We start from the raw sequence: 24,272 nt of genomic DNA on the forward strand, positions 1-24,272 counted from the left end.
TTTAAAGGCATGGACGTACCATGTAACATTTCATACCAAATCACATCTCTTTTTACCCAGGATGGATCACTAACAAATTTAACAAAGTGTTCAAGTCTCTTTCCGTAAACCAGTACAGATTAACAATAAGTGCAATAAAATTTCAATTTCTCCTTCAGCTTTACAGAATCTACACATTTTTTGATCGTCAGATAAATTGTTACGAATGGAACATATTTCATTTGTATTCAATACGTTTAGCCTAAATCGCATTATATTAATCTGCATTTGTCGTGAAGGGTATTTAGGAAGATAGTTCTCAAGTATAGGATGCCATTTCCATGCAGATACAGTCTGACAATATAGCCTGGAATTAAGTATTGCTGCTTTATTATTGACCCAATCAAATGCTTTAATTAAAGTCTTGACCTTTATAGGTGTATTCATTAGACATTTCATGGAAACACCAATGTTACTTAGAATCTTTTCGACATCCTGTTTAAGACCACGGATGAATTACTCAGACTCATCATTGCATACCCTGTACAATGAGTTATGATACTTAGCACACATTTTCTATATAATGCTATCTTCATACAATCCATAATACTTTAAGGAACACAATTCTAGCTCATACCGTAAAACCTCAATGGGTATACGTTTAGGTAGGAAAAATAGAACTTTTCTCCAAATTACAGCTTCTATGGTTCTTGAATATGGGGACATGTTTTCCGGAAGAAATTCAAAGCCATAAGCAAGCCTGGGGATGACTTTCAAAAGATAGAAATCTCTACATGTGCACATAGTAAATGTCCCATATTTTCTTTCAATAGCACGGATTTGTCTAGCAGCCTCAATTGCCTTTGTTTTCAAACACATTTTCTTGTAACTATTATTGATGGAACTTGAGAATTGGTAACCCAAGTATTGAATTGTTTTGTGCAGTTTGATCCTGGCTCCCTCAACAAACCATGATGGCCTTTTACATTTCTGATTTACGTTGCCCAAATTAATTATTATTTTGTGCTGGTTTATTTTCAATTTCAGATCCTTCATGAATTTTGTAAAAGAATCAATCTTTGTAGGCCAATTTTGGTTTTATCAAAGAGCAGGAAATCATCAGCGTAAGCGACCCACTTTATCTCTGTTGTACCTACTTTTTAGGTGCAGCAAGACTGCTGTTCTGAAAAACATTGCGAGCTCCAGAAACATAGATGGTAAATAATATCGTAGCTAATGAACATCCTTGTTTTAGACCGTTCATTGCTTTTATATCTTTTGACATTAAGCCATCATTCCCCAATCTGACTTTCATCACAGTATTTGAGTATAAATGTATCAAGATGGCCAATAGTCCCCAGTCTATTTTCAACGATGAGAGCATTTGCCACAATAATGGTCTATCGACCATGTCAAAAGCAGATGAAAGCTCCATTGAGGCAGCATAGATTGGAAGTTTACCAGGACCTTTAGCTTTGGTCTGTAAAATAGACAAGTAAGCCTCCAACGCCAGTCCTCATTCCTTTCCGAAATACAAATTGTCTAATATCTAAAATGCCATGATCTTCAATCCATTTGGTTAACTGTTCTAAAACAAGTACTGCAAAAATGTTGGCCTCCACGTTCATTAGTGATATCGTTCTATAATTTTTGGGACTCAACCGATTTCCCTTTTTGAATATTATAACAACATAAGATAATTTCCAAGACTGAGGCATACGCTTGGTTTCAATCACTTCAGTAAATATAAGACTAAGTATCCGTGACCACAAAAACACATTTTGTTTTAGGATTGCATAAGACAAATTATTTGGACCCGGACACGATGAAGATTTTACTTTTCTAATAATAGTAGCAATTTTGTGTATAGACACATCAAGGCACCATTGAACCAAACTAATGCCCAAAGGTAACCAGGGCGTAGTAGAAGAGCAGTACAACTTCACAAAATGGGCACACCAGGTGTCCTCACTTATAGGATTTAAAGATATTTGGGCTTGTGATACCTCTGTACTATTAATTAAAGACCAATCATTTCTTGAATTGGCATCTTTCATAGCCACGAGCATTGCTTCTCCATCTCGTTGCTGTGCAGCGGCACGGTACTGGATCTGCCAGTTCTTATATCTCTGTCTGCACAATCTAACGTATTCTTTTGCATCAAGTAGAGAGATATGTAATTTCTTTAATTCTCTTAGTTCCTTGAGATATAAAGCCCTTTTCTCTTTAACTACTAAGTCATGTTGATGGGATTTGGCTTTTATGGTTATGAACTTTGGTGCTCCGGAAAGCCTGCAAAGGCTATTCTCCAGTAATGTACCAAAATGATCGACAAAATAGTTTACAATCTTGGATTCCAACGTTCTTTTATCAAAGTCATGAAGCATTAGATTATTTAAATTCGCAATTTTCAATGGATTCCACTTGACTGTTACCCATCACATTAATTAACATAGGAGCACAAAATATATTTCTATCACTATGCAATAGTTCAGAACAAGGGACAACGTGGCATGGTCACTTTGTGTGTTAGTCTCTACAAGCATGTTCTCATTGTTTTTATAGTGAGTTCACTCACAAACATATCTATAATGGACGATACTCCACGTGCCTTCCAAGTTGGTATATCATTATACTGCATGAATAATCCCCAAGATCTGGCAAATGGGAGCCATAGTGCACCCCGATATTTTTTGTCCCCACATTTAGATTTGAGATTACCAAGTATAGTTAAAATCCATTCAGCCTCACTGTAGGTTTGATTGCAATCGGCATTTAAGTCACCAGCTAGGATGATAGCGCCACCAGGCGATAGTTCTAACCATTCCTCAATCGTATCTTTCAATTCTTCAATCAATTTTATCAACATAACATCGCTGTTTTCAGCATTATTCCAATAAATAGTTATAACCATTAACTTTACAATACCTTTCCTAGTAGTAATCTTAAAGGTAGCAATTAAGGCATAAGTGTTCAAGTGTTTTTCAGAACACAGTGCAATATCTTGATTATTATGAAATGCTAATACAATTCCACCATTCAATTGCCCTATAGATACACGACAAGCTGGTATACTTAGTATGACATACCCATCCCACAGCAAATTGCCACAGGCCCACGATTCCAGAATTAAAACAAAGTCAAAGGGTTGCAATGTATTGCATACTTCATTATTTAATGTTAGGTGTGAATGTCCTCTTGAATTCCACGAGACAATTTTAAAGTATTCAATAATGCTAAAGGGTTTTACCCATATTTCTCAATTGCGCTAATGATTAATTTAATGAAGTTACTAATCTTAAATCTTGTGCTTCTTTTACAATAGAACATTCATTTCGCATCTGAATCATTCCCGAGCACATTTACAGATATTTAACATCTTCTCTAGGTTTTTTATCTTGATAGATACATATATCAAAACCCAGTTTTTGCAATGATCCAGCTTCTTTAACAATTAATGAACGAACAAGAGGTGAAGGGATTACCAGACGTACATAATCGTATCGTCGAGGATGTATAAAATCCACCAATTTAATGTCAGAAGAGGAAATCAAACTCAAATCAGGAATTTCACCGAATAAGCTTGGTATATAAGGTCTATTCAAAGACCGCGGTCCTCCTTCATCAAATACATAATACATAAGTAAACTTGGATCATTAGGAAACTTTGGCAGAAGCAAAGGTTCTTTTCGATATTCACAAACATTACTATAATTCTTTTTTTCCTGAGGGATGACAAACTTAATTTGTTCATTAGATTCCTTAATATGCAATTGCCTAGCATCTTGCTCATTTAAATGTTTTAGATTTTCACAAGCATCCTTTGTCTTCAAGACCGTACTTGTGTTATCTTTATATGTTGTTTCATGGGGCATTGCAGCTGTAGCCTTCACGGCTGCAAGCTACTTACTTATGGTCGCACTAATGGATTTCTGGGTTACGATATCTTTAATTACTGTACGAACAAAATCCTCAGAGAGAAGTAAGTTCTCTTCGAGCAGAGCACTACTGATATTTTTTTGTTCGTTCGAACTTCCATTTCTTCTACAGATGGTAGAATCATTCTTATTCTCTAAAGGCTGATTACCAGCGCCGTCTGCACCTCTACATATCTTTGCTGTATTGATGTCAGTAACACAAGGCTGATTAAGATTTGGGCAGTTTAGGTGAGACCACACTGCCAGGAAAGACGTCATGGAGGTTTATTCTCAGTACATTGTCGCTTCTTATGGGCTCGTATAGTTTTGGTGTTTCTAACGGACCATGGGAGTCGGATATGGGTGTATTCGAGCGTGAAGGGGCGGCTGGATTTTTAAAGATATCAAATATATCCATCATTCCCCTTTCAATAGATTTTAAATTAGTATCGATTCGATCAGTAACTATTTTGTTATTTAGAATGTCAGAAAGATTCGACTCATCCTCGGTGTACCCATTAGTATCAAATGAGTCATCAGGCTTATTAAAGTTTCCAGTCACACTTCGAGCTTTTTGACTTTTAAAACGGGCTTTGTTACCAGTGAATCTCTGACAAGAATAGCATCATCACTTTCCCTATTACTTTGCATTTCCATCTGGAGATCACTATACTTTCTTGAGGATAAATTAAGTGCCTTCTGCACTTGCGCTTGTTTAGGTCTGTTTTTCTTTATTTTTTTGTTGATATTTTGATATTAAACTGGGTGTCTGCATTATTGGCAATTGTGGAAATCGTTACATCAGTTAAATCAATTCCAATCTTCTGGTTACACAATAGACCAGAGGCATGCTCCTCATTATCAATTGAGTTATTTATTGTGCACACATTTTCAGTTGGTGCAATTGTCGTATTGGGTAAAATATCAATTATTTTACTCATTTCAGTAGGCTCCGTTAAGCCTTGGCACAGCAGGGAAAAAACTTTCTAACATCCTTTAATACATGTCTCAGGCATTGCTGTTATAGCCATCAATATTTCTGCCATTATACGCGTTTGTTTCTTCATTTCACTCAAAATAAAGGACTCACCAGCATTATTAAATGGTGGAGTATTATGTGCATTATCCATTGTATCTGCATCAGAGAACTGCTCAGACTGAAGGCAACAGCATTGTGTTGAAGCATCAAAGTGCTGCGTTAACGTTAACAAGGTTAATTCACCTGGTTCCAAAATAGGTGGGTTGTCCATAAATAAAAATGAGGGATAATTTTGTCTCAGCTGCTCTTGTTTAGACAAGGGGGTATTAACATCAGCAATAATCACCATCTTATCCCACTATACAATGGTTGAGAGGATTCAAGCACATTGCAATAATTAGAAACAGACACAGACCTCGCAGAACACTGTTGTGCGCACTCTACGAGGTCGTCGTCAGTATCAGAAGAACCAGGGAGGGGTAATGCCGCTGCTCTTGATAGACTCATGCGTCGAGTTTTTACAAATGTAGACAGAGTTTCTCTGTCTCGCTTGTTTTGCATTATCTTACGTTTGATTGCAACCAAAATAACTCAGATTACTATAAAGATACTGCAAAGAGTTAAACTTCAAAGCGTTCGCCACACAAATCGCTTTCTCATTAAAGTCGTATTTGCGTTAACCAAAAATATGAAGCTTTACACACCTTCATGTTAATTATGCCAACACCAGCACATGCGGGAGATGAAAGATATTGCGAGAAAGTCGCGTAGACACAACACCAGTGATTCGCACATACGAACTCTGAGAAAGATTTCACATACAATTACTGCACATCCCGATTACACCCTGAACTGCAACAAAACTCTAGGTGCGGGCAGGCAGCTATGGAGCAGCGGGCGTGGACTAACCGGGGGGGGGGGGGGAATCGGATCACGCTCAAATCTTTCCTCTTCAACACCCCCACGCTAGATTGCCTACCAGTCGATCAGGCAAACCACAGATCAGCAAATCCTTAGCAGCAAAAGTACCCAAACAGAGGTGTAATAAACAGTTCTGAACATTCCCTGCAGAGCTTCCTGAACACGGTCTGACACGCGAAACAGGCCGGCGGAATGCAATTCAGCAATCACGCCGCTCAAGCGGCTCCTGCTCCAAAGCGCGGTTAACAAGCAAAATGCTCAACGGTGTTTACAGGTCAGTCACGTACAAATCAGTGGACAAACACAAATATAACTCATTGCAGCAAGGAATCCTTTACGCGGCAACGTCAGCCAGGCAGGCCCATGCAAGTAAGCACATTACTATTGCAAAAGTAAACTAGGTAACAGATTTCACCATAAGGTCCAGCTGTTCCTGCTGCGCTGCGAGCAGCAAACAGGACCACTTGCTAGGAGCGTGCGCGCAGGAGCGCGCAGCCTAGTGTATTTGAAGATTTCGTGTTGTTGGGGGCGTGGCCTAACAAAAAACATCAAACAAAAAACATTTTAATGAACTGTATGTCAATATCAATTACTAAAGCTGTTTGTAAGTCCATTTGAGTCCAGTATGCAATAATATGTACTAGATTTTAAAGTCCCAGAAGCATACAAATAATGGAAGTAATGGAGGTCCAGGGAGAGTCTCCTCACAGGCACAGCAAATAGGAGCGCGCGCGCAGCCTAGTATATTTGAAGATTTCGTGTTGTTGGGGGCGTGGCCAGATTTTAAAGTCCCAGAAGCATACAAAGAATGAAAGTAATGGAGGTCCAGGGAGAGTCTCCTTACAGCCACAGCAAACAGGACCACTTGCTAGGAGCGCGGTCAGGTGTTTGTCTGATGTGCATTTTACAATTTGAATGGTTAATCTCTGGTAGCATGTGCAACCGCTCAGGAGGTTTTGGCTCCAAGTTTCCAGGTACTGCAAACCGAGTAGACTTAATTCTGAGCCGCCATCGTTGACTGGAATGACACCTGTTGGGGGCTGCTCCGGTCCACCGGACAGCCCCATACTCGGGTCGAGTGGCACCCGACAGGGCACCCGTAGGTGCGGCAGTCACGCCGGCTGGATTGGGGAGTGGGGGTTCATCCCACCCGCTCCGGGACACCGGAGCTCCACACATGGCCGGCTGGCAACCGGCTTACCGCGGCCCTGGCTCTGGGGGCACCCAGGCCGGGGTCGCCATCATGGCCCGCCTCACAGGGCCATGGCAGCACACAGGGACGGCGTTGCCCGGCAGGGGCACCGTCCGGACGGCGTTGCCAGGCAGGGGCACCGTCCTGGAGCTGGGCCTCATGCTTGGGCCCAGCCCACGTGGCGAGGCACCCGCATGGTGCGAACACAAACCCACACACACCACAGAGTCTCGTTGGTAGGACTGACGAGCAGGAAGCAGCTCGTCCCTTTTATTAACGTGGTCACATGGGAAGCCATGTGACCACAACACACACTGGAGGATACCATGTCCTCCGGGCAGGGGTGACATGCAACACTCCTCCTTTTTCATAACGACAAAACAAAAAAACCCCACCATACCCACAACCACTATTATTCGAACCACTCTGCTAATCGTCACACCCTTTATTAACCTGGGTGAGTGGTTCTATCGTCACACAATACTAAAACTACTGGCACCATTTGAGGCATGCCGAGTGTCCAGATGTGCACCGTACTACACCTCCCACCCACCGAACCATTTTACAACAGGCTATCTCTGCAAACCCAGAGTGTTCATCGAGGACGTTGGTGACGACGTCTCTCTTCTGCACCTCCGTATCTGGACACAGTCGGTGTCCACCCTCACGTTCCCCAGAGTAAAAAAAAAAACGGAAACGCCGCACCTGGGGAGGCCCAGTGGCCACATCGGCTATGTCCACTTGTATGGGGGGCAACCCGTGGCAGGGCACTGTTGACGGAGGACAAAACCCTCCTCACAATTCCCCCATCCCAGAGGGGTTGCTGGTATTGTGTTAGGCCATTCAGGTCTCCTGCAGCTCTTCTTGGCGGGGTGCTGTTGGCAAACGACAGGCTCTCCCTTCCCGCCCGGGTCAGCTAGCAGAGCGATGCTGGTGGTCTGGTGCCCAGGTGTCAGGACGCACAAGCACTCCGGAGAGCTGCAACCCCTGCGTGTGGAGATGCTGACTTCCCATCCACTGGGCCCGGGTTGAGCCTGGGCCACGCACCGTTAGGGGGGGGGCAGGCAGCTCACTCTCTCTCTGCCTGCTCCTCGGGGCATGCACTCCCTTGTCTTTGCGAGCCCAGCTGGTGCTGGGCCCGCCTCCTTTGTTTCTTTTGCAGGCCCGTTCGATTCGGGCCTGCAGCATCCCCTTTTTTTTTCCTTTTTTTTTTTTTTGTTGCGGGCCCAGCTGATGATGGGCCCGCCTTCCGTTGGGGGCCGCGTCAGCTGTTGGGCGGCCCTGCCCCAATTCCGTGGCGCGGCCGACGCCGCTCCTCTGTCGGGGCCGCCTCAGCTGTTCCGCGGTCCCTCGTTTCCCTCCTCCTCCTCCTCCAGGTGGGGAAACGGCTCCTTATTGCCTTGCGGGCCCAGTTGGAGCTCGGCCCGCATCGTTGATTTTCCTGCGGCACAGTTGGCCGCTCCTTGTCTCCGCGCCCTGCGGGTGAGGGGGGGAGGGGCAGTGCATCTGCCTCTTGTGTCTGACTCTCCTTGGAGGGGCAGCTTCCCTCCTGGTGGTGATGGGGGCCGACCACCTCCTTCGTGCGGGCGGCCACACCGCAGAAACTTCTCTCCCGCACGGGGATTCGGGGGAAAGCAGCCTCCGCTCCTCCATTTGCGGCCAACGCCGCCATCATCCTTTTTCACGGGCCCAGCTGGTGTCGGGCCCGCCACGCCATTTCTCGTGCGCGGGCCCCGGTGGAGATGGGCCCGCCTCAAAACTTCTAGGGGGCACGCGGGGCCCCTCTCCTCGTCGCCATTGTTGGGGGCTGCTCCGGTCCACCGGGCAGCCCCATACTCGGGTTGGGTGGCACCCGACAGGGCACCCTTAGGTGCGGCGGTCACGCCGGCTGGATTGGGGGGTGGGGGTTCATCCCACCCGCTCCGGGACACCGGAGCTCCACACATGGCCGGCTGGCAACCGGCTTACCGCGGCCCTGGCTCTGGGGGTACCCAGGCCGGGGTCGCCATCATGGCCCGCCTCACAGGGCCATGGCAGCACACAGGGACGGCGTTTCCCGGCAGGGGCACCGACCTGGAGCTGGGCTTCAACCTTGGGCCCAGCCCACGTGGCGAGGCACCCACATGGTGCGAACACAAACCCACACACACCACGGAGTCTCGTTGGTAGGACTGACGAGCCGGAAGCAGCTCGTCCCTTTTATTAACGTGGACACATGGGAAGCCTTGTGACCACAACACACACTGGAGGATACCATGTCCTCCGGGGAGGGGTGACATGCAACAACACCCATGCATAGGAAAGCAGTGCTGTGCATTACCAGAACACTCTGCAATCATCCGCGCATCTCCCCGCTTGTACGACCCTGTAGGTGAGCGGGCGCACACTGACTGCTTTTTATTATCCAGATGTACTGTTCTACCCAGGATTCCATCGTGTCCGCTTCCCTTGAAGGGATAGCAGTATTTTGTGGTTTAATATGGCCCAGGTCCACTCCACGTCTGGGCCCAGCATAATGGTATGAATGGCAGCACCCGGGCAATATAATCCCAAAGGACAGAGACTTTGTTGCTGTACCCTGAATAATCTCTCCTTTACTCCTTTAATACTGTAAGTAACTCTCACTAGCATTGTGATGCTTAATGTGGCTTCTCTTGTTTTAAAGATGTGCTGGCTCTGCCTGGAAACTAAGGGGAAGAATAAAAAAATAATTAGATTACAGTAAGTAGGATTTTTGTGTAACTGTTGTACTTGTTAGGTTTAAGGGCTAGAAATTGTATTAAACTTGGTGCTTTTAAGTAATGCTCAAAGTTACTTTAATGTTTATTATCCTAGTTCTATCCTTTGACTGTGTGGACATTCATTAGCAGTGCGACTTCATATGTACAAAATTAAATTAAGCGAAAAATGCAGGATTGTCACTTGGGAACACAAATATGTCTTGCCTCAAATCCTGCCATTTGGTTTTTGCTGACAAAGCACAGGTCGGTTAGGCTGCCTTGATGAACTATTTTAGGTTACTTACCTTTAACTCTATCCTATCTGCTCAATTCTAGTAACACTTGTTACTGACGTCAAGCATTCACCATTTTGAAGGACCTTGTCCTAGTCAAACATATTCTCTTGTGCATAACACTAGTTATTTCGTTATCCTTTATGTTCAAATACATACCTTCATCCTCTCGGGGGTAGAGGGTGGAGGACTCAAGCTGTTCTTGATGTGCTACATGGCTATAGAGAAACGAAATGTTGTTTAAATTCAATAGCAATTGTGGGTTTCCTTTCAGTGTCATTGTGAAGTTGATTGAGATTTTTTTCTAGAAACCTTTTTTTGTGTGAAATAGTTTGTTTTTAATGTCAGAATGATGCACAGCATTACCTCTTAACACAAATACAAGGGTGACGGGGAAAAAAACCTATATAGCAGGATTAAAGCAAAATGGTATTAAAGCATGCATCAATACAATTATACAACACAAGAATATGTTGTCATATAAAAACAAGCAATCAGTGGATAAGGACAAAGCAAGAATAAATAAAATGCAAATTGTGACCCATGACTCATACTTTACCTAGCATTTTGCTCCAAGATCCTGGGAATACCAGAATGTTAAGTGTCACAGATGGCCTTAATAACAGAGTCTCCAGAAAGAGTGTCTCTCCTCAGTTGTTGGTGAGTGTTGTTGCCAGTTTGGAGAGTGTTTCTGTGTCTCTCCTGTCCCCCTGCAGTCTCTCTTCACGCCAAGTTTGTTTTCTATGTCCCCCCGATTTGCCTGGGGTCCGTCTGGGGTTGTCAGGTCGGGTGTTGACAGGGACATTTAAAGTCTATTTCCTGGCTGCTCTTGATTTTCTTCTCCCTGGCTTTGGTTTGGGGTTCTCAGTTGCTCCCAGGTGCACTGTGGTAGCTCTCTATGGAAAAAAGATAAGAATGGTCAGAACTTGCACTGGGGGGCATTGGGTGATAAATAATGGTTGCAGTGGTGAAATTCATGGAACATGGGGGTGTTTGCAGGGCCTGTGTCTCCCCAACTGCCACTCCAGCATCTGAGACAGTGCTGTTCCTGACTTTTGTCCTGATGAGCCTCCTGCCCCAGGTTTAGAAGGGTCCCTGCCCCCCCCCACACCCACCCCCGATAGGTTAGTCATAAGGTACTAAGAATGAACAGAAATTCATGTTAGAATCGCCTTCCAAATCGTGATGGTGTGTGGGGGCTCAAAACAAAAAAAAGTGTGCATTTTATACCACTTATAAGCTATACTAAGACGCATGAATGACCGTCGGAGACTTGATGCATTGAACGCTATAAATAAGCCGTGCACTCCCATTCTATACATTTCTCAAGATCCATTAAAGTACTAGGAGCAGCACAATGTACGTGCAATGAGGATGGAGATTGCTGTATTGGTAATATTCGTAGATCATTGTGCTGAAGATCATTTTTCCAGAATCTTGCTAGTGGGTGTATATCTCCACAGGTGTGATAAACATATTCTGGCAAAATAAGACACCCTCTGTATTTTTAAATTGCCCTGACTTGTAACGAGGTAAAGAAAACAAGGCCAACGTTATAGTCATTCTTGTGCCAGGTTTGTTGATTAACTTTTCAAGCACACACTAGTGTATGTCATTTAAGTGGGAATCCTATTATGGCTTGTTGTGTGAACTATGATAAGGTTGGTAGAATGTTTTCCAAAGTAGCCAAACTCTCTTTTAATAGGTCTGTTTTGCAGTAACTCAAGTGATGGTATTTCACTTTCATAATACAGCCTCTCAGATTGCGTTGGTTTAATTGTGTGCATAAAACCAGTTCACTTCTCCCCAGATAGTGATTACAATTTTGAGAACATTTTGCTCAATCCCATGATCCTTACTTTATAACACATTAGTGATTTATTTCAACTCTCCTCAGCAACTCAGTCAAATAATGGGTTTGGTATGTGCTTGTGCTACAGTCATTGGCAGCATGGTCCCAAGTTGTAGTCTATGGGCTGTGATGAATCCTGCAGAGTCAACACTGATCCCCAGCCTAAAGTCTCCTGCCATGTGGCCAGTGGAAGGCAGCCGCTACCTCATCCTGATCCTGGAGGTGGTATTCTGAGGAGGAAATGGCTGTCCAGTAGAGGTGATGGCTCGGACAGGGGGAGACACAGTATTCTTCCTTTGAGTGTAAAGAAGAAACCCTAATCCCAGAGTTTCTAATGGGCCTGCTGTCATTATTCAGAACCCTTTAATTGTGAGGTCTTAAAACCTACTTCTGTTAAACATCGTGAGCAGAACTTTATTCATCCATGACATGTACATATCTCCTCTTAAACTCCTTTTTCATCTAATTTTGATGATGATTGTTATATAGACAAAGGTATTCAATAACGGAGCTTAAAACACTAAAGTAATCCTTTGGACTACAAATCCCAGGAAGCTTTAAGTACTGGGACGAAGAAGAGGAATGAAGAGGCAATGAGGAGCAGCAGTAGTAATGTGCAGTGTAGATATTGCCTGTTCAATAAACTCCATGGGACATTTAAATCTGAGAAACACCTGCAGACTGGGGAAAGGGAAAGTGAAGGAGAAGCCAGATCGAGGTGCAGAGTGCAGAGAGCAGGAAGCAGAGCCCCAGAGAAAGGCAGACGTGGAGGAGCGAACCAGGCCAAGGCAGAAAGGTGCTCCCCGACTGCCGATTTTCAATCCGACATACTGGAATGGCGGGAGACTCAACAAAATCTGACAGGCTCTGGGGAAGTGTAGCAAGGAAACCGGCAACCCGCAGAAAGGTTGTCCATGACGCTGTCTGACCGGAAAAAGCAGCGCCCGTATCGGCGAGGGACCACAAAGTCGGCAGAGGATCTGAAAAGGGGTTTGGCAAGCTGGGAAAACTTTGCTGCTGCAACGTACCACGAGTCGGAGATGCCAAGAGATATCGGTGAGTTGGCTCTTTGGGAGTAGTAACGCTGGGGCGTTCTGACATGTAAATGGACAATTAAGTAAACGTTTTTAATGCCCACCAAATGAAGTTACAGAGAGAACAAGAGGGCAAACATGGTGCAGTTCTTCTGACTTGAGATATCAGTTGGGGGGAAATCTGGAACCCGCATTGCCATAAGCAAAACAACATTGTAAGGGAAACAAAGAGGCATAAGTTGTGTAATTCTCCTGACACTAGATGTCAGTTGGGAGAATTCTGGACCACTTATTGCCAAGAGACATTATAAGATAGGTTGACAGAAGGGGCTTGAACACACCATCATATACACCAAAGACACGCTCAACAAACTTGACCCTCAATACAAGACTTTCAACATCGACAATACGCCTATCACAGTATCTCCAGCAGTCAAAACCCTAGGGATTTTCATCGACTCCTCTCTGTCCATGACGCGCCAAGTCAGTGCCATTGCGTTCTCTGCAGCACTCACCACTAAAATCATCAACGCGGTCAAATCCTACTTGTCAACTAAGAATTGCCTAGCAATAGCCAGGGCTACAGTAGGGGCCAAACTTGACTACTTTTATGCCCTTCCCCAGGGAACTTCCTCTAAAAACCTCAACAGGTTACAAGTCACTCAAAACAATGCCTTCAGAGCTGCATTTAGCATCCCTAAAAGGGAACACCTCTCACAGGCAAGAAGAGATGTGCACTGGCTGCCAGTCAAAGAGCGCATTCTATTGAAAACAATGGCCATCACACACAAGTGCCTCTCCTGCACTGCCCCTGCTACATATCTGAAAAGATTACTCCCATCACTTCTTCCATACCCATTAGAGCGCACCACTCCAACCAGATCTACGTCCCTGCCTACAAAAGAGCTAAAGTGGGAGGCTCCAGCTGCCAACACCTAGCACCCAAAAACTGGAATGCACGTGGAGCGAGAAAGGGGTTTCACGCGGAACGACCATGTTGGGAGTATTATGGAGTGCAAGCCCCGTTGTGACAAGGACCAGGAAGTCCAAAAGGGACGTGTTCTGTAGTTCATGACAGTAACTTTCTTGTAGCTTGTAGCCATTATTGTATTTATTGTCATTACTCTGTACCCCTCCTTATTGTCTTCATTCGGTACCCCCACTCGCAACTAAGGAAACCTACTGTAACAGCGCCACGATGCCCAAGGGCCGTTTTTGTGCGCTTTATAAATGTAAATAAATATAGTGGGTGTCAGAATGGGGGAAATTGATGCAAGTGCTAACTGAAGTCAACAAGGTTGTCAATGAGGAGGTGCCATTGTCTGATATTTAAACAAAAGATGAATGTTGTAGTGAGACCTGATGAGAGTACTAGGTAGTGAAATCTTTTTGAAAGCGATGCCTGGCAGGAGAGTACAACAGGTGATCTTTGTGAGTCAAAAAGGGGATATTCCAAACAGGAGAATAAACTATGCTATCCAGAGCTTTCAGTTGAACCTTCTTTGGAAAAAGTTATCTGGCAGGAGAGTGTAATAGGGGGTCTGTGTGAGCCAAAGTGAGGACTCTCCTGGCAAGGGAGTATACCAGGAAAATTCAAAGTTGTGTTGACAAGATATTTGGTTCTATTAAGACTTTATTGAAATGGGATAGTTCTGTGGACGAGTTCCTGGCAGGGGGTACACCAGGAAATCCAAGGTTTTGTTAAAAAATTACTTTATTATATCACGCCTTTGTTAAAACTGAACATTTTTGCTTTGGCCATCCTAAATACTGTAAAAGACTGTTTTTCATTCTATTTCAACCCGGATTGTCAAAAGAACACTTTGCCTTGTCATCTTAAGGAGAATACCCAGGAAAGAGACATTTTCATTACCCTTAATGGAACATTGGTGAACAGAGTATTTCAAATTAGCTTTTTCTGAAACATTTCAGAGGAAGGGAAACTCTATACATGTATATGGTGTCTGCACAACTTAGTTGAAGTGACGATAGCAAGTATATTGTACCTTTTGATTTTTGTATGATTGTGAGGGTCAGATGCGTTTTGGACACAAGGTCAATATATTTTAGTTTAATTTTAATATTTAGGGCCATTCTCTTTTGGTTAGGGCAAGATAGGCATTTTTCCAAACACTCTTTCTTTCTATAAAAATGGTGAATATTGAAAACACTATACAACCTTGTGTCTGCCTCTCATTGCTTATCCCGCAAATGTGACAAATCTAAGGAATTAGTATCCTCCACCCCCCAGTCCCTCCGAGGAGAAGCAACCCCATGTAGGACTAGGGAAGGTGAGCATGCTTAGCTAAACACCCCTTAGAGGCCAGGGCAAGCAAGATCCCACTGGGGTGACCTCCCACCCCCTTAGAAGTCTGTAAATCCCCAGAAACGGATATAAGTTATCATTAGATCCCAATTTCATTGTTGGCTATGTGAGAGTTAAACTCTGAGAATTTGAAACTTCCTGTCAGAATAGCTGTTATGGTTTCTGACCCTCTTTATTCACAAAAACTTCAAGGCAGGGTGAGAGGAACAAGCCCCTAAGGCGTGGTGAGTGCAAAGAAGCTCCAGGATGGGGTTAAACCAAAGAAACCCCAAGGCGGGGTGACTGTAACAAAACCCCAAGCTCCGGTAAGAGCAGAGAGACCCCACTGCAGGGTAATACCTAAGAAGCCCCAAGGCAGGGTATGCCAAAAGGAACCCCAAGGCGGGGTGAGAAGAACTACGAGAATCCCCTGTGGGATAAAATGCAGGAAGCCACAAGACTGGGAGAACCTGAAGAGACTCCAAGGTGGGGTGAGAGTAGAGAAATCTCAATTCAGTGTACTTGTGGAACTGTGCATCTGGGCGAGTGGTCCATTGTTGATAAAGAGAGACCCAGGGTAAGGGTCAGAAACCAGACAACATTCCTTTGTTTGGACAAGGGCCTAAATATACCTTTGCTGAAAAGCTGATCGAGCATGGCCTTAGAGCACTAAATGGTCGCACCCCATCAGATCTACCTGGAAAACAAACCGTTGCTGCTCATCAATTTGAGGCCAAAATAAGGGCTCGCCAAACTGTGCGTACAAAAGACTGGTGCAACACCCACTGCAGGCTAGCAAAAAATAAGCTCTTAACTGCTTTGAAAGCAAAACCATCGACACCGGGGCTATTGGGAAAAGATTGGAATACAAACAAACCATCAAAAATAGGTTAAAAGACCTAGTCAACGATGCCTGGGATAAGCTCTTGGAAGCATCCCGAGCTAAAAACTGGAAATAAATTCTGAAAAATTGTAAAGTCAAGCCCGCCTTTCTCTGGGCCAGGACAGGTAGTGTCTTGCACCGTCCTGGCAGATGATTGGATGACTCATTTCTACAAAGTCTACTCAGACAGGTGGTCGCCATCACCTCTGGTTCATCTGGTAACATTTCGCCATGAGAGTAGTTCTCCCATTGCCTTTTCCGCTGGGGTATTGATGCCCGGAGTAACATGAGATTATGTATTGAAGTCAATCTATGCACAAAGGGCAGGTAAAACCCCACGCGGCCTAATAGTGTACTTGCAGATCTCTTCAAATATGACCTACTTTTTGCGTTGGTCATCATCATGCTAGCTCTTGGAAAGACGCAATCTTCTGTCCAATCTACAAGAAAGGTAATGACACCCTAACGTCATCATATCACCCTATATCCCTTTTAGACATAAAGTTTAAAACATTTTTCACATTATTTTTGTATCATTTTAGCGACTGTGTGGAATCACATAATAATTATCTGTACATTTCAGAACCTGTTTAAAGCTTCTTTTACAGGTAGTTCTGATAAAAAAAGTCACTGCGACCCCTATGGAAGTTTCAGTCATACAAATTCATAAAATATACCTTTTGCCAACTACTATGGAAGATATGATTCTCAACTATGACATGATAGTAAACAAGGACCTATTTAATCTTACATTGGATGACATTGATCGTTTGATCTATAAACTCAAGCCATCTAGGGCCACTGGCACAGATGGGCGAGCTTAACATCGTTATTAAAAGAAAACCTAATAGATCGGCTATGATTTTTTTAACCCTCTTTCTTCAGATTAAAACCACAGGTAACATAATTGATAGTTGGACGTGTTCCATAATAATCCATGTGTTAAAAAAAGCCTATGTGAAACTCCCACAAACTATCGATTGCTCGCAATGATAGATTAATGCTAAAAATATTGTCCTTGCTAATATTGGAAAAATGTAATGACTGGATAAGGGAATTAAATCTTTTTAAGAATCAACCAACAGGATTTAGGAAGGACGTAGGAACCCTGTCTAATTTATGGACATTGTATCATTTAATACATTCCACATTGAAACATAAAGGCAGCGCTCTGTATATTTATGATGATTACGTTAGTGCGTTTGATACAGTTAAGCAACAAATATTGTGGAAAAAACTTGAAAATTGGGGGTTCCATCCGATAATCTTATATTTTATTTAAGCTCTGTACAGTGACACTTCGATTCAATTAAGGATGAATTTAGAAGGCCTTTAGACTAACGGGATACAAACTAATAATGGTTTAGAGCAGGGTTGCCCACTACCACCAGCTCTGTATAACTTCTACGTTTCAGTTCTAGATGACGAATTAAGAAAGAGTAATAGATTTCCTACGCTGGTAGGCCGTCAGCAGATTGCTTTGCTGGCCTACGTCGATGATACTGTCATTCTGGTCCGCACCTTAATGGAATTACAACCCATTATATCCACCCTTCAAAGTTATTCAATATTGGTAATCCGTCATAAAAAGAAAAAAATTATTGTCATCCAACTGAATAGAAAGATTAAGACCTTTGTATGGCAAATGAATAACGAGACCCTTGAAGTAGTGAACTCATATATTTATTTGGGTATCACGGTTTTCAACTACTTGAATATTTAAAAAATGGCTAAAATAATCGAGGATAAAGTACAGAAAAAGTTCAATGCTATTAGGAGCTGGACACAAGGGGGCTATTTAGTGGACGGCCTATTGAATGTGTACAAAGCTAGCTTGTACGGGGGCCCCTCTATGGCCTAGACATCTTTCCCAGTCAAGAAACGTCCTGGCCTGAGGTTCTAGAAGGAACGATTTAGTGTTTGGCATTGGGCCTCCCAAATTGCACCACTGTACAGCTAATACATTGTGAATTAGGTCTGACATCTGTCTATAGACAAAGAAAAATAACTAGTGGACTCTTATTTGAAAATGTCAGCTGAAAAGGATAACCAGGTTTCTATGTATTCTAATTTTGCTAATGGGTTTGTATTTGGACAGTCACTCAGGCATTCTAAGTGTTTGGCTACAGGAGATCAAAGGTTTTTTTTTTAAGACTTTGGATATGCTATTGAGTTCTCATTAGAGCTCGGTAGAGCCAGAAAGGAGATAAAAAGGAACGCCATAACATGGGATAGAGATAATCACCTGACCAAATTGTCCTCTAAAACTAATTCTACATTATATTCACTAAAAAGTTTCCCATGAAGGGTCCTTGCAGCTACATTGAGAACTTAAATAAAAGCAAGATGAGAAGATTCATCATGCAAACTCTTCTCGCTATGCTTCTACTCTCTCGAGGTTAGGGGTGTGGTCTAAGATACCCTATCAATAGCGACTGTCGCATTTGCAAGACTGGGGTGGAAACGCCTAAGCATTTGCTAACTGTCCAGAATTGCTCAAAACATATGTAAAAGGATACCAAAACCTATATTTTGACTTAGTTAATATTCAGTCAGACCAATATTGGGCTCTTTTATGCTCTTGTAATAGCACAGTATTACGTTTTACTATGTATTATGTATGGCTAAAGATTTCTAAGTTATTGAAATGAGGAATTGAAATGAGAAACTGTTTTTTTGCTTTCATAGCCTTTAAAAAGGACATTAGATATTAGATATTATTAAGTGTTTTTATTTTGGTGATATTCAATGATATGTTTTAAATGTGTGTATTGTATGGGATATGTATTATATGAATATGGGATGTTGTAAATATTAAACAGTGTTAAAAGGTTATATTGAACGAAAGTACTACAGTAAAATAAAGTAAGAATTATCCAACTCACAGCTAGAATTCCGTGATAGTCTCGGCACTGCGAATCGGGTATTAAACCTGTACCTGATCCTGGCAATTGCTGTACACATTGATGAAGAGCCCTTTTATGTCGACTTCATGGACATATCCACAGCTTTTTGATTATGTCAATAGAACAACGCTGTGGATGGTCCTTAACAAACAGGGCCTACTGGAATACATTGTTAGGGTCCTGGTGGAGCTCCATAGAGGTAATTGAGTGGCGATGTCCAAGCGGATGTCCCCCATTTTGGTTCCAAATGAACACCCGTCTTGGCCTATGCCGACGACCTGGCTATTATCGCAAGAACACCATGTTCAGTTCAAAAACAGATCACAAGATATGTGCACTTTATGGTCTCCTTGGACTTAAAAGTAAATACAGCCAAATCCGTGGTTGTCAGTTTTTCAGCAAGTAAGCACCCAAAAAGGTGCTTCATTTACACCAGTGGGCCAGACGAAAACATCCCAGAGAAATGCCATTTTACTTACTTGGGGGTAACTTTTGATACAAATGTAAGGGGTCTTACGCACTCGGACTGTCGCTCCCAGGAAGATGGCCCAAAGCTCTGGTGCCCATAGCAAGTTTGGCTCTGTCCTCTGGTGACTATCATTATGGAAATCTATGCTGCGCGCACTAAAGCTATCAGCATATACACCACAGAGGACTGGGGCTATGAAGCCGTGCGTATATCACAAGTGGCGGAAAACCAATTTTGTCGCATAATATTAGGGCTGCCAAATTGCTCACCAGGTTTCAAGTTGCACATTGAACTAGGTATTGTGAGACAGGCATGGTATCAAGAGAGACACAGACTCAAAGTAACAGTTTGAAAACCTTTATTGTCACAATTTGTGGGCTTTGTGTAATGTCTACCTGGCCCTAACTCTAATAGGGTTGTTCCCTCAACTAATGCTTCTAAGGGCCGTCGATTACCATAAGTCCAAAACCAAAATTTGTCTGTGTCCAAACCTATGCTTGCCCTCACTCTTATAACAAATGTGATGGGGGGGGTTCTTACAGGAAAAATGGTGTCTCAAAAAGAATTATAAATCGCAGCTGGTTTCAGGTAGCCTTACCAATAGGTGTTGTTCTGCCAGTTTCAAGAATAGTTCAACTCAAAAAGGGTTGCCCTTGGAACCTTCCACATAGGGCTTTTGCAGCAAGTCAATAAAGTTCACAAAGTCTCTGGGACCCTTGGGGTTCCCTTCTCCAAGCTTCGATTCTTCCAGTTCCAAACAAAAAGACAAAACTGCTGTTAAGCCTGTCAGGGTTCCCTTCCTCAAGCCTAGGCCTTGACTGTAAAGTTCATTGTCTCTTTGGGCCTCTGAGGTTTCTCTTCCCCAAGCTCAGGCCCCTTTGATTAAAAATGAAAAAATAGTGTATTTGAGGCCTCCCAGGGCTCCTTTCCCCACAGTCTAGGCCTCTCTAATCTTTATAACAGTATTCTTTACAATTCTCTTTGGGCCTCTCAGGGTTCCCTCCCCCCAAGTTTAGGTCCATTTGGCCGTTAAACAAAAAGTTCTCCTTGTCAGGATGTACCTTTCAATGTATAGTTCTTTCGTGGGGGTTGTAACAGAGACTTTTGAGATCGCCAGGCTCTTTGCTCCTCCCAGGCGCGACCACTCTGACTTCTAGTCCCTCTCCTTTTTCTCTGCATATTTCTTCTGGCACCTTTTCCCTTCTGTGCCTCTTTCACTCTGTTCTTTTCCACTTCACTGTGCTTCTTGCTTGCACCCCTTATTTTTTGTCATGCACCCTCTTTTCACCTTGCTGTGCCTCTTCTCTTTACGGTTTCATCCACTCTTGCATCTTCATTTCCTGTTTCTCTGCTTCTTGTACACACTGTTTTGGTTTTGGGTCGCCCGCACCATTTTCCGGGTCGCTCGCACCCTCTTTGCTTTCCGTTCTTTTTCTTTCTGTTTCTTTTTGTCTTTTCCATTTTGGGTCGCTTGCACCCTTTTCCCCGCTTTTGGGTCGTTCTCACTCACTCTTTGCTTTCGATTCGCTTTCTTTCCATGTCGCTAGTGCACCTTCTCTTTCTGTCTTTTTGATTTCTGCGCTGGTAGCGCTCTTTCTCTCACTTTCAATCATCGGGCCGCTTGCCTGCTTTCATTACTTCTGCTCCTGCTCCAGCCATCCGCACACTACTGAGTCTCTCTCTCTCTCTCTAACTCGTGAGACTCGCCAAAGTAGCGCTGCACTGGCTAGCAGTTCTCCAGGGTCTTGGATTGAGGTCAGGGTCTTACCACCTGCCCCCCAGGCACCCCTGCGACCGGCACACGTCCCAGGAGAATGAGCACTGGCCTGGACACGGCCAACGGTCTGCAATTCATCCCGCTATGTCTCCTTGGACACGCTCCCTCGCCATGCTGCTTCCCCTCTGACACACCGGGCTAGCGTCTTGGCGTCCTGCACTCCACTTGATCTTCCAGGCTCCTCTCTCTGCAGCCTTCTGCTCCTTGGCTTCCAGGTTCCATCCAGCAACCCCAGCTCGCTCATTGCTTCTGGCAGAACCACACCTTTTATAGTGTAGTGGAGAGTCAAGTGGAGTCAGGTGTGCACAGTTGTAATCAAGTGCCTGACCTTGCCTGACTCTTAGTGGTACAGCCTAATGGCGCTATGTAGTAAGCCTCTCTTTACCTCTCCATGTTGTTCCTATCGGTAATACTTATTACTTTCGAAAGCCTCTTTCTCGTCCCAGTACATATTGGAAATGGGGTGGGGGAGATGGGGTGAGATTGGAAATACCCTAGACAGACTAAGGGAGTTTGAGCTTGTCTCATCCTCTTTTCAGTACCAAATGTGGGGACTTGTTGGAGCCTATTAAGTTGATTGAGTGATGTTAAATCCCTTTGTTTATTGGAGGGGGGATAGCTGGGAGGAAAAGGGTGGGTTCCCAGCATATCCTCTGGGTTTTGAGGAAGGAGAGACAATGTTGGTGTCAAGAGGTGTGAAAGGGTTTGATCTCCCTAACCGTCCAAGATATTTTATCTTCCCTTTTTGTGAGGGAAGGTCATGGTGTAGGACGGGACTTGGGTGGCGTTATCCCATGAACAATGAGAGTTGGCAGGATGGATTGGGGCCAGGGACGGGGGAATATGATGTCTCACCTTCGGACGCCCTCCCTGCAGTCCCTGGTGACTTTCTGCCCAGGTGATCCTCCCTCGCTTGTCCTCTCCAAGGTCGGGATCCAAGAGCGATGGCCCTCCCCTGGCCACCTGAGCAATGGATCCCGTGGGACTACTTGTGAGAAAGCCCTCAGGTTTCTCACAGTATAAATCCGATCTCTCAATCCTGGTTGAATGCATAACTTAAGTTTTGGCCATCTTCGCGCTCGAATCCCAAAGCTACATTAACCAACACATAATTCCCCACCCATGTGCTAAAAAGATCCTTTGGTGCAGCCAAGTTCTAAAAAGCCTAATTGCTGCAAGTGTGCTCAATTTGTGGTCTTCCAGCTATGCTTTTTCAAAATTGGAAATCATCCAGTTAGCCGAAGCTGGCACAACTACAGGGGAAATGCCTTCCGGCCTATACTTATCTGATTTCAAGCAAAGATCTGTAGGTAAACTACACCCTGAACGTCTATTTCAGAAAGACACTCTGGTTCAGATCCGAGACACTAAAACCTATGATATGATGAACCCATTGCTTTATCTCTGTGACTCAACTTGATGGATAATGTATTGTTCCTTTTTTCATATCTTCCTTAATTTGTTTTTATTGTACACTGATTTTACTGCCCTGTGCACTTTAATGAATCGCCAAGGCACAATTTGAATAACGTTTTATGATGATGATGATGAATCTGTTTCTTTTCCCTTGTAGTGGTAGGGAAGGAACAAGGAGCTTAGGTTATCTCGGGAGGATAGCTCAGGGGCAACGACCTTGCTTGACTCTATTAGTGGGACAGCCTAATGGCGCTATGTGGTAGGCCTCTCTTTGCCTCTCCATGTTGTTCCTGTGGGTAATACTCATTGCTTTTGAAAGCCTCATCCTTGTCCCAGTACATTTTGAAAATGGGATGGGGGAGATGGGGTGAAATTGGAAATACCCTGGACAGACTGAGGGAGTTTGAGCTTGTCTCATCCTCTTTTCAGTACCAGATTTGGGGACTTGTTGGGACCTATTAAGGCGAGTGAGTGATGCTAAATCCCTTTGTTTATTGGTGGGGGGTAGCTGGGAGGAAAAGGGTGGGTTCCCAGCATATCCTCTGGGTTTTGAGGAAGGAGAGACAATGTTGGTGTCAAGAGGTGTGAAAGGGTTTGTTCTCCCTAGCCGTCCAAGATATTTTATCTTCTCGTTTTGTGAGGGAAGGTGATGGTTTAGGACGGGACTTGGGTGGTATTATCCCATGAACAATGAGGGTTGGTAGGATGGATTGGGGCAAGGAATGGGAGAATACCATGTCTCACTTTCGGACGCTCTCCCTGCAGTCCCAACGTGCTCACCTTGGAAGCAAGAAGACACAGAGCAACACAGGTTCGATCCCAGGGTCCGCGCTTAGAAACCTCTGGGTATTAAGCACGTTCTAAATAACCAAATATAATTAGAATGGGATTCTTGACAGAGGACTATTTAATAGGGCAGAGAATCTTAAGCTTAGGCCTTGTGTTTTCTAATAAAGATTCTGATCTACCACTGTTTTCATTGGAGGAAATTGTCAGATACATGTGCAGAGCTGACGATTGCACTTGTTGATTGATTGATTAAACGTATACATGTTCACAAGTCCTTAATAAGTAGCTGTTTGTAAATCAAGTTTGCACATCTCCAAACATTTCCTACAGTGCATCTCGAAGCTGATAGAGGCATCTCAAAATTTGCTCCACTTTAGAGCTTTGTAAATATGGTATAACGTTCTCAGTTACAGACCGCTTTTAATTTTCTGCAGTGAGTATCGGGCCCTGTGTTTTCCTCAAGGAGAACAGGTGCATATGATCATTCCTTGCTAGTGGCATTTACATTTCTACAATAACAGAACATTGCCAGCTGCTGAGTTGAATGTCAGTCTCTGGAGCACCTATGTGAACTTAGACTCCACTTTGGTGATATTGTGCCCTGATTTGTAATTACTATTTAAGGTGAACTACGTTTTGGCTCTAAATGAAAAAGATAATTCAAGAAAAGCTCATGGAAGTTTTCCTTCCTAATGTGTTTATTGGGTTCTTTTTGTGCTCATGTTTGTTTGTTTTTACAGGGTAGCCATTCTACTAAAGTGGAAGCAGTAGTGAGGACACTGAAGAAAATTCAGATCAAGGATCCTGGTGCCAAAGCATTAGTTTTCTCAACGGTACAAC

General features: G+C 43.7%; 1 protein-coding gene across 1 annotated transcript in view; it reads left to right on the forward strand.

Annotated features, from left to right (window-relative positions):
* SHPRH (SNF2 histone linker PHD RING helicase) overlaps nucleotides 1-24,272 on the forward strand; it is a 1,474,452-nt gene that overhangs the window by 1,148,935 nt on the left and 301,245 nt on the right. The window contains exon 26 of the mRNA XM_069606718.1: nucleotides 24,173-24,265. Within this exon, the coding sequence (XP_069462819.1) occupies nucleotides 24,173-24,265 (93 nt within the window). The remainder of the gene's footprint in view (nucleotides 1-24,172; nucleotides 24,266-24,272) is intronic.

This window comes from Ambystoma mexicanum, chromosome 4p (genome assembly GCF_040938575.1).
Source record: "Ambystoma mexicanum isolate Mex_15411 chromosome 4p, UKY_AmexF1_1, whole genome shotgun sequence".
Taxonomy (NCBI): Eukaryota; Metazoa; Chordata; class Amphibia; order Caudata; family Ambystomatidae; genus Ambystoma; species Ambystoma mexicanum.